At 66.4% G+C, this 10,163-nt stretch overlaps 2 protein-coding genes across 2 annotated transcripts in view; one reads left to right on the top strand and one right to left on the bottom strand.

Moving 5' to 3' along the window:
• The window catches only part of EMIHUDRAFT_458270 (hypothetical protein), a 4,188-nt gene extending 793 nt beyond the window's left edge, over positions 1-3,395 (bottom strand). Inside the window, exons 1-5 of the mRNA XM_005774294.1 lie at positions 3,031-3,395; positions 2,340-2,913; positions 2,158-2,204; positions 1,057-1,888; positions 86-964 (exon numbers count right to left, since the gene is read on the bottom strand). Coding sequence (XP_005774351.1) covers positions 86-964; positions 1,057-1,888; positions 2,158-2,204; positions 2,340-2,913; positions 3,031-3,344 — 2,646 coding nt within the window. The 5' untranslated portion in view covers positions 3,345-3,395. The remainder of the gene's footprint in view (positions 1-85; positions 965-1,056; positions 1,889-2,157; positions 2,205-2,339; positions 2,914-3,030) is intronic.
• Positions 3,396-4,627: 1,232 nt separating this feature from the next.
• EMIHUDRAFT_240763 (hypothetical protein) lies at positions 4,628-5,510 on the top strand (the record flags this gene model as incomplete). The annotated part of the gene is made up of 3 exons (XM_005774293.1): positions 4,628-5,170; positions 5,259-5,344; positions 5,444-5,510. The coding sequence occupies 3 exons, from the start codon at positions 4,628-4,630 to the stop codon at positions 5,508-5,510; spliced, it is 696 nt and encodes a 231-aa protein (XP_005774350.1).
• Between the last annotated feature and the right edge of the window lie 4,653 nt (positions 5,511-10,163).

Raw genomic sequence — 10,163 nt, 5'->3', positions numbered from 1 at the left:
AGAGGGGGGGGCGGGGCAGGGCGCGGCTCGGGCCCCGCACCAGCATGGCGTCGCGCGCGGCGAGGTCCGCCTTCTCCTTGGCGACCCGCTCCTCCTCGGCGCGCTCCGCCGCCTTGGCCTTCTCCGCCGCCTCGGCCTCCGCCTTCTTCGCCTTGTCGATCTTGGCGGCCTTTGCCGTCGTCGAGAGCGAGGCGGTCGCGACCGTCGACGCGACCTCCTTCTTCTCGTTAGAGGTTGGCGGCGGGTAGGCGAAGGCGGAGGGCGGCGCGCCCGACTTGAAGCGCCACTGCGGCATGCGCAGGTCGGCGTTGAGGCCGATGGCGGCGGTTGGCGTGAAGGCGAGCGAGACGAAGAGGAGGAGCGGGTGCCAAAACCAAAAGTGCGAGAAGATGCCCATGCCGACGATGGCGGGCATGATCTTGTTGCCCGTGCGCGAGGTGAGGCCGATGGTCACGTTGCGGCCGCCCGCGTCGAGGAGGCCCGTGGCGACGATGGCGCCAAACTTGGTCATCGTGTCCTCGTGCTTGTCGCCGACCACCTTGCGCAGGTCCTCGCGGTGCTTCGAGAGCTTCGAGTCCGCCTTGTGGTCTGCGCTCTGCATGAGCACCATCGACGAGGCGAGGAGCGCGCCCTGCCGCACGTAGTCGACGGGGTCGGAGAGCATGGGCGTGAGCAGCTCGAGCGCCTCCTTGGAGCCGGACCCCGCGCACGAGATGCCGACCGCGAAGGCGGAGCCGTACCGCACGTGCGGGTTGTACGACTCGGCGAGCAGCTTGACGACGCGCGGGCACTGCGCGGGCGTGTTGGCGAGCACGAAGCCGATGGCGATGACGGCGGCGCGGCGCACGTCGTCCGACACGTCCGACACGGCCACGTGCAGGCACTTTCGCAGCGCCGCGTTGGAGCCGGTCGCGGCAAACGCAAACGCGATCGTGTACATGGCGCCGTAGCGCAGGATCGGGTCCTGCCCGGGGACGGTGAGGGAGGGCGGTGAGGGGAGGGGCGGTGGGAGAGAGTGGCAAGGGGTCGTGGTCAGAGGAGAGGGGCGCTCGTGACGAGAGGCGGCGTGTGTGCGAGCGGCTCTCGCTCCTGCTCGTGCAGCAGCGTCGTCACGAGCGGGTCCGCCTCCTCCTCGCGCCCGTACATGCAGAGGGCGATGCCGATCGCGAGCCCGCGGATGATCTTCTCGTGCGCCGTGTCGTGCGCGTACCCGAGCATCTCCTCAATCGCCTGAGGCGCATGGACCCCGTGTGACGCGAGGCGGTCGCGCGGTCGCGCTGCGCGGGCGGCCCCTCGAGGCCGCGCCTTTGGCGACGCCGAGCCGAGCATGAGCAGTCCCATCGCGAGGGCGGCCGCCTCGCCCGCGACGGCCGAGTCGTTGAAGAGGACGCCCTTGAGCTCCTCGTAGAGGTCCTCGTCCTCGGAGCCCATCATCGAGATGCCGATCCCCAGCGCGCAGCCATGCTGCACGACCTCGTTGGTGCCGGCGCTGCGCAGCGCGTCGAGCAGGTAGGCGCGGATGGAGTGGCCGTGGTTCGCGTGGATGATGCCGAGTGCGAAGAGGGCGCCGCCCTCCGAGTACGGCGAGGCGGACATGCCCGCCTGCGGCAGGTACGGCGCCAGCAGCGAGAGCGCCTGCTTGACGTGGCCGCGGTGGATGACGCCGAGCGTGGCGGTCGCGGAGAACTTTGCCCAGTTGGTGGCGCGCGAGAGCCACTCGAGGTTGTCGCGGAGGAACGAGTCGGCGGTGGTGCCCGCGTTCATGAGCGAGTGCGCGAGGACGATCGCCGAGTGGCAGAGCGAGTTGCGCTGGTCGGCCGCCTTCTTCATCCCGGTCAGGATCAGGGTGTCGGTCTTGTTTGAGCGGACGAGGAACTCGAGGCTCAGCCTGCAGGCGGGGCGCGAGATATGGGGAGATATGCGGAGATATGCGGAGATATGGGGAGATATTCCGACGAGGGAGCTGGCCCAGCGGGCGGGGCGCGGGAGGGTCGCGGGCGCGGACGTGGCGTCACGGCGCGACGGCGCTGTGTGGACGCAGCGGCGAGAGCCCACAGAGCCCACAGAGCCCACAGAGCCCGCAGGGCACGCGCAGCGGGAGGCGTGGGCTGGCGCGAGGGGGGGGCCGCGGTGTGGAGAGAGGCTCGGGGCGCGCACCCGATCGACGCCTCGCCCGAGAGGATGAGCTGGAGGTTGGCGTGCGCCTTGGAGGCGGCGGGCTCGACGACCTCCGCGGGCGGCGGCGCCGCCGCCGCCGCCTCCCCCTCCGCCGCCCCCTCGGCGGCCGACGGCTCGGCCGCGGCGGGCGGCGGCGGCTTTGCCTTCGTCCGCTCGGCGACGAGCTTGAGAAAGGCCTGTGTGCAGTTGTCGACGAGGTCGAAGGAGATCTGGAAGGCGGCGAGGCGCGCCTCGGCGCTCTCGCTCTCGATGAGCTGCGACAGGATCGCGGCGACGCCCGCCGCGTCGCCCGCCTGCGCCAAGCAGCGCGCGAGGCCGAGGTACTCTGGCGCGGGCAGGCCGCGGTAGATGGTGACGAGCAGGGCGATGAGGGTGGCGCGGAAGGAGCGTGGCACGACGGCGGAGGAGAAGAGGCCGAAGCAGTACTCGAGCATCTTGATCGTCGAGGCGTCGTGCTCGAGCTCGCCCGGCTTCGCGTCGCACAGCAGGATGATCCGCTCGATGAGGTCGGTGCGGCGCGCCTCGAGCGCCAGCCCCATCACCATCTGGTACGCGCGCCGCTCGAGCGAAGACTCGACCATCCGATCGACGAGGTCGATGAGCCGGCGGTCGATCGGCGCCTCTGCCGCCGTGCTCGACCCGCCCTCCTCCTGCGACCCCGTGGCCGCCTCGTACCGCTGCTGGTGCTGCTTGCAGTACTCGTCAATCGCCTTTGCGAGCAGCGTGTCGACGTACCTGCCGCGCGTCGAGAGCGGGCGGCGGAGATGGGGAGGGGCGGGGCGGCCGAGCCGAAGCGGCGGGCGGCGCCGCGCCGCCGCAGGCAGGAGAGGGGGGGGGCGGGGCGGGATGCACTCGGAGCCCTCGTCAACATTGAAGAGCGTCTCGGCGCCGAGCGCAAAGACGAGCGCGTCCGCGTACTCGCCGAGGTAGTAGTACACCTTGGAGGCGACGAGTGCGGCGAGGCGCCGCTGCGGGAAGGCCTCGTCCTCGTAGAGCGCCTCGATGTCGGGAAGGGACTCGGAGATCTCGGCCCAAAAGTCGGGCACCACGCGCTCGAGCTTTTGCAGCGCGTGCACCTTGATCTGCGTCTCGCTCTCCTCGAGCATCGCGAGCAGCCCGACCGACGAGGTCAGCGGCGCGGGCGCCGGCAGCACGGCGGTCGCCATGGTCGGAGCGGCGGGTCGGCGAAGGTGGGGCTGCGATTGGAGAGAGCGGCGCGTCTGGGCGCCGTGCTGTATTTTTTTCTCGAAGGTAGGCCCGCCCCTCCCGTCGGGTTTTCCCCTCTCTTCACGCCGGAATTTTCAAAAAAGAAATTTTCGGCGAAAATCACGACGAACGACGTCAACCCTCCCCATCTGGGCGATCTGGTGCTTGTAGGGCTTGAGAGTGGCCTGCCATGTCACAGGAAGGACTGCGGTTGCAGGAGAGTACGACCACCCATCACTTTAGTTGGTTTACTACCCCACCTTCACGACAAATGATTCTTTTTTAGTTTCCCATAAGTAGGGTAGGTAGGTAGGTAGGTCAAAAGTCCTTGTGGCTCAGGTGGCGTTTATTTTTGCTTGGGCGGGTATCATGACGGGGTAGGTAGGGTAGGTCTGGGCCCTCCCGTCGGGTTTTTCCCTCTCTTCACGCTGGAATTTTCACAGCAAAAAAAGAAATTTTCGGCGAAAATCACGACGTCAACCCTTCCCCAAGTGGGTGATCTGGTGCTTGTAGGGCTTGATAGTGGCCTGGGCGAGGCGGCCTGCCATGTCACAGGAAGGACTGTGATTGCAGGAGAGTACCACCAGCCATCACTTTAGTTGGTATAGTACCCCACCTTCACGACAAGTGATTCTTTTTTAGTTTCCCATAAGTAGGGTAGGTAGGTAGGTAGGTAGGATACCCATCACTGAGCCGACAATGCTACGGGTAGCCCCAGGGTGGCGCCCACCCCCATGCCCTCGGGCACTTGCCTGCGCCCTCGCGCACTAGCCCACGCCCTGCCCCGCAAGATCTCACTCCATCCCGGCCTGCGGCATACCTCGGCACCCCCTTGCACGGAATCTGAGCGTGAGGGAATCTGAGTGTGAGGGAATCTGAGCGTGAGGGAACCTGGGCAGTGCCGCGTAGTGCGGCGTGCGCGGGCGTGCGCGGGCGTGCGCGGCGTGCGCGGGCGTGCGCGGCGTGCGCGGCGTGCGCGGGCGTGCGCGGCCAGGGCGCAGGCAAGTGCCTGAGGGTATGGGGGTGGGCGCCACCCTGGCTGGGGCTACCCATAGCATCGTCGGCTCAGTGATGGGTATCCGTAGGTAGGGGCACCGCAGGGGCCGGTCAGGTTTTTCCAGAATTTCATCATGATACCCGCCCAAGCAAAAATAAACGCCACCTGTGTGGCTGAGACTTGGGAGGTATCGAGTGGGAGTTCATTGGAGCTGCACAAACTTTGATAGTTTTTGATCGCCCAACGATGATCGCCTCGGTCGGCCTAGCTCGCTCCCCGCTCCTGCGCGTCTCTTCGGTCATCGCAATCCTCACTTTTGTGGCCTTCGCCGTCTCTCGCGCGCGGCAGCTCGTCGTGCCAAGCGCGGAGGAGCTGCCAGGTGGACTCCCGAGCATCTTCCGCTTTGGAGGGGGCGGCGCCAGCACCAGCACCGGCGTTGGAGGGGGCAGCGCAAAGGTTCTCGAGAGCAGAGAAGCTCTCATGGATGCGATCGACGAATGCGTTGGCTTGTCGCCGAGCGGAGCATGCGACACGCTTTTCGGTCTGCCCATCGGTCTGTGGGATGTGTCCTCAGTAACGGACCTGTCATGGACGTTTGCGCACGCCGAAGCCTTTGACCAGGACCTCAGTGCGTGGAACGTGTCTGCATGCACCTCGATGGCCTACATGTTTTACCGCGCCTCGTCCTTTAACCAGGACATCGGCGCGTGGGACACGTCTGCTGTCACCAGCATGGCTTTTATGTTTTACCGCGCCTCCTCCTTCAACCAGGACGTCTCCGCCTGGGACGTGTCCGCGTGCAGAGACATGAGCCTGGGACGTGTCCGCGTGCAGAGACATGAGCAATATGTTTGCCTACACTTCCGCCTTTGACCAGGACATTGGTGCGTGGGACGTCTCCTCTTGCACTGACATGGCATTTATGTTCTCCGCCACCGGCTCCTTCAACCAGGACCTATCCGCGTGGAACGTAACTGCCGTGGCTGACAGGCGCTCGCGTGGCCGCTTTCAACCAGCGCTGCGTGTGTGGAGATGCTCACCCCATTCCTGCCCTCGTTTCAGGGGCTACATGTTTGCCTACACCTCGGCCTTCGACCGGGACATCAGCGCGTGGGAGGGCTGGCGGTGACCGAAAGAGAAAGAGAGAATCAAACCAGGCTCCGGGAGAGAGACGCCGGCGCCAGGGAGTGCCTCTTCAAGCCTCTGACACACACACAATGGCAGCAGCTCCTACCCACTCCGCCGCAACTCGAATATGTTGCGGCGGGTGGGTGTGTTGTGGCACACAACATACGGTGCGCGCCAATGATGTCTGCGAATAAAAGTATATTTGTACGTGCATGGCAACACGACGACTCCACGACTGCGATGCGCCGATCTCTGCATCTGATCTCTCCTTTGCGCTCACGATCAGTAGTACTTTGCGCTCTCCACCTCGTCGTCGGACGACGACGTCGACGAGTCCGAGAAGGTTCCTACAGGGGACAATCTCACGCGGGTGGCAGCGAGGGCGGCGGTGCGGGCAGGAGGCCAGCCCCGGTGTCTGCGGCGGGCGCGTGCGCTCGTGCCGGCACGTACGCGGTACGGTGTACTATGGGGGAAGGAGGGGGGCGGGGGAGGAGCGAGGAGGTCTTAACCCAGTGTCTGCGGCGGTGCGGTTTGTATCTCTGGTGCGTCTGTCCAGTCTCTCCGCGCGCTCTCGCTCCTCTGCATGTCTATTGGGCTTCTCGCGCTGTCCTATTCGCCTCGACCCCTTCTGCCTTTTACCCGGCTTATATTCCTTCCGCCTTGCTTGGCCACACACGAGGCGCGCCGCGGAGCCGGAGGGCAATATGATCTCACGCGTGGCTCTGCTAGACCGACAGCGTAAACACGACGAACGCACGTGCGACGTGGCGCGCCGACGTGCAACTTTAGTGTTTAGTATATGGTGCCTGCTGGCGGCAGCCACCGTGGTGGCCGACCTCTGGGGCTCCTCCGTCGTCAGGAAAGTGGCCCCTCCGATATGTAGCGGACATCCGCGCTACATATCGCCTCGGCCGATACGTATCGCTGGAGGGTGCTATGTAGCGCCCCGTGATATAGCGCCCGGCGGTGATACCATATCGGCGCCGCTACCATAACGCAGTACACGGCGTGGCTGTGCAGCCGCGTGTGGCCGCTGCCGATGACACCGGTCACATGGACTTCCCGCCGCCTCAGTTGGTCTTTGCCTTCTCGTCACCACACAGGGAGGTGAGGAGTCCGAGAGTGAGCAGCACAATCTGGCCACCGACGATCGGAAGGAGGACGGGGTTGCTGAAGAGGCCATCGAGCGCCGGCCATGGTTTGACGCCCGGACCGACAGGGGCGATGACCTGGACCACGAAGCACCACAGATCGAGCGCGATCATGAGGGAACCGGTGATCTGCTGCGCCGAGAGATTGAAGAGGGTGGCCGCGCAGAAGCAGATGGCCGCGACGAGCACATTCTTACCAGCGTCGATGTACATGACGTGCATGAACAACGGCGACTCGAGGTCGGCCTTGGTGAAGCTGGCCGCGCCGAGGAGTTCCTGCGCACCCTCCAGGCCCTTGGTGATGAGGATCAGGGCGGGGGGCAAGAACAGGAAGCCCGAGACGAAGAACGCGGCTTTGAGTAGCATGCCCGACAGCGTCTCTTCACGTACGCACAACCCAGGGCCGAAATCAGCACAGAGTCACGCAACCCGCGTCTCTTCACATAATATAAACGCACAACCCCGGACAGCGTCTCTTCATCCCTTCCGTGCTTCTCCTCCTTCGCAAAATTTCGGATTGCGCACTTGGAGCACTTGGAGTGCAGTCATTCATTAACCTCACATCCAGGGCCGGGCGGGGAGCTAAGAAGCGCACCCAGCGAGCCGGATGGTCGGTATCGGGCTACGGGCTAGAGAGCCCTGGCCCCTAGCTAGGGGGGGGTGCGCGTTCGCAGGGAAAGGGCCGTAAAGTAAACACGGGTACTCAGCGCTCAAGTTGCGGCACTTGGAGCACTTGGAGTGCAGTCATCAACCGCACATCCAGGGCCGGGGAGCTCAGAAGCGCACCCAGCGGGCCGGATGATTGGCATCGGGTTACGGGCTAGAGAGCCCTAGCCCCGGGGGTGCGCGTTCGCAGGGCAAGGGCCTTAAAGTAAACACAGTTCTCCGAGGGTTGGACCCGCGTACCGGGTTTCCCCTTAACTGCAGGACGCCCCCTCTACTCGGAGCTAGTGGACATTACACTGGACACCACGCCCAAACAGACACTTGCTTAGTCCTCGGTCCCGGGGCTCCACCTTCGGTCCTCCCGGGGCTCCGGTTCTCCCCGATTCGCTCTCTTGCTCGCTTGCCGAGCGTCATACGACGGCCGGTGTGGTCGTTTCCCTCGTTGTTGGTGTCGCTTCCTCCGCTGCCGCCTTTCGTCTTCGCTAGCCTCTCCCAGCTCCACCGGTTCTGAGAGTGTCGGCGGCCCGGCCGGGGTCACCCCGGGTGAGAACGGTGGCATTGGGTCGCGACCAGTTCCACCCCCGGGGGGTCGAGCCCGCTCTCCCTGGTTGTCTCGCGCCCGCACCCGCGGCCTCTCTGTCGTCCTCGGCTCGCCCCCCCCCTCCGCCGGCTCCTCTCCAGGCTCGGGGGGGCGTGGCCCTCCCTGTGGAAGGTCGTGGTGGTCCGGTTGCCACTGCGACTGGCCTTCCCCTGGTGAGCCCGTACGTCCCGACTCCCCTCTCAGAGGCCGCGTCAGCTCATCTCTCGCCTCCTCCGACAACTGACCCCAAGTCCCTTCCGGGGCCCTCCGGTCACGGCCCTCCGGCTCGCCGGTGGGCCCACTATCGTACCGCGGTAACTCCCCTCCCCCATCTCCTCCGCCCGGATACACCAGCCTCCGGCGGGGCGGTCCCGGACCCCCCAGGTTATTCCGAGCGGGTCCATACGGCGGCGGCCCCGCCGGCGGCGGGGGTGGAGGCGGTGGCAGGGGCGGCGGGTACGGTGGCGGCCCTCGCGGCCCAAACGTCTGGTGTGGAGCCGCTGGGGCGGCCCCACGACCCTGCAGCCGTTCCAGTGGCGGGGGTGGAAATGGCAGTGTGGGTGGCGGAAACGATGGCGGCACTGGCGGCCGCACCGCTTGGTGCAGAACCTCAGGGGCGGCTCCTCGACCCAGCGGTCGCTCCAGCGGCGGGGGCGGAGGTGGTGGTGGCGGGGGCGGGCCCGATGGCGGCGCCGGCCGCCGCACCTCCTGGGGCGGGGCCTCGGGGGATGCCCCCTGCCCCTGCGGCCATTCCAGCCGTGGCTCCACGCGTCGGCCGTCCACCCCGCTCGTGGGGGGGGGCCTAGCTCTCATCTCCCCTCGGGGAGGGGGGGGGGCAGGGCCCGGATTCGTCGACGGCCCCGCTTCTCCCCCCCCCCTCTCCGCATCAGGCCGTAGACCGCCCAGTAGTCGCGTCGCCTCCCCCCTCGCCTGGTCCTTCTCGATTCGATCCCGCACCGCCCGGATATCAAAGGCCGAGTTGTGTTCAGACAGCGGGCCCGCCGATGCCACCCGCCTCTTCACACAGCAGGCGTACGCCTTCAGCGCCTGCCCCCCCGACTGTGTCGGCCCCGGTGCGATGTCGTTGACGAGGTAGTCCTCTCCCTCCCACCGGAAAACCTGTCCAAGAAGATCTGTCGAGCCGACCAGTCGTTTAGCCAAGCCCCGCACCTCTCGTGCCTGTACTGGCCTGAGCACGCCGGTGCTGTCCGCGACCGACAGACCGATCGCCCTAAGTTCCGCCAGGACCGCCTTCTCGCCCGCCACCGCGGCCTCTTGGTCCCTCTCGGCTTCTCGGATCGCATCCTGTCGTTGTCTCACCCTGTCAGCTGCCGGTACGAACCTCACCGGGCTGTCTCGTGTCCTTCGTGGCAGAGTCCGTGTCGGGGGAGGCCGACCCGCAGGTGCAGCCCCGGCTCGGGGTGCGCTCGCCTGCTGTGGCGGCTGCCGCCCCCTCACCCCTAACCCGCCTCCTTGCCTCCTCTTCTCACGGACCACAGGGGCTGCACAACAAAAGCACACAAACACTCCCTGTCCCTGCATGGCTTGGCGTAGGCGCGTCCTCATCCCCTCCTCCGCCTCTCCTTCCACCCGCTCCGAGATCCGTTCCAGGATGGCACTAACCACCTCTTCAGCCACTCCCGTAGCCGCAGGTCCGTCTTCCGGCTTGACGTGGAACAGTGTGCGAAATTTACCGCCGCACCCATGACAGGCGGCTAGCGTGGGGAAGCGCTCCATCCCGAGCGACTCGAGAGGGATCCCCACCGCTTGCCAGTGGCGCGTCACTTGTATCGCGCGCTGCTTGGCCACCCGGGCCACCATCCTCAGGGCGCCTCCCTCCATCCCGAGCAGCGCACCCGCCATCTCCGCCTCCGCCATTCCCACTAGTCGCAGGAACCGGGGGAGGGCGGCCGGCACCGCTCCGTCAGGGACGGCCTCCTCCGGGGCCTCTCCCGCAAGCCCGTGTAGCACTTGCAGCGTTTCTGCCGCGTCCTTCGCCTCCTCCCCGCCCCCCACGACCCCGTCTGACAAAGGTAGGAACGACAGGGAGTCGGGCTGCCAGCGCACCACCCTCCATGGTGCCATGAAGTCCACCGCTCCGCAACACGTCTGCGCAGTCCACGCCAGCGTCCGCCGGACCCCGCCCCCATACCACGTGGGGGCCCACATCGTTGGTGCGCCGGTCCCCCGCCCACCGGTGCCGCCCGCTAAGAAGGCGAGCCGCCGCAGCGCTTCGGCGCTCACCGTTTGAGCCACG

Source organism: Emiliania huxleyi, assembly GCF_000372725.1.
Source record: "Emiliania huxleyi CCMP1516 unplaced genomic scaffold EMIHUscaffold_315, whole genome shotgun sequence".
Classification (NCBI taxonomy): Eukaryota; Haptophyta; order Isochrysidales; family Noelaerhabdaceae; genus Emiliania; species Emiliania huxleyi.
Note: the sequence above shows the minus strand (reverse complement) of the source record. Positions and strands in the feature narration are given on the sequence as shown.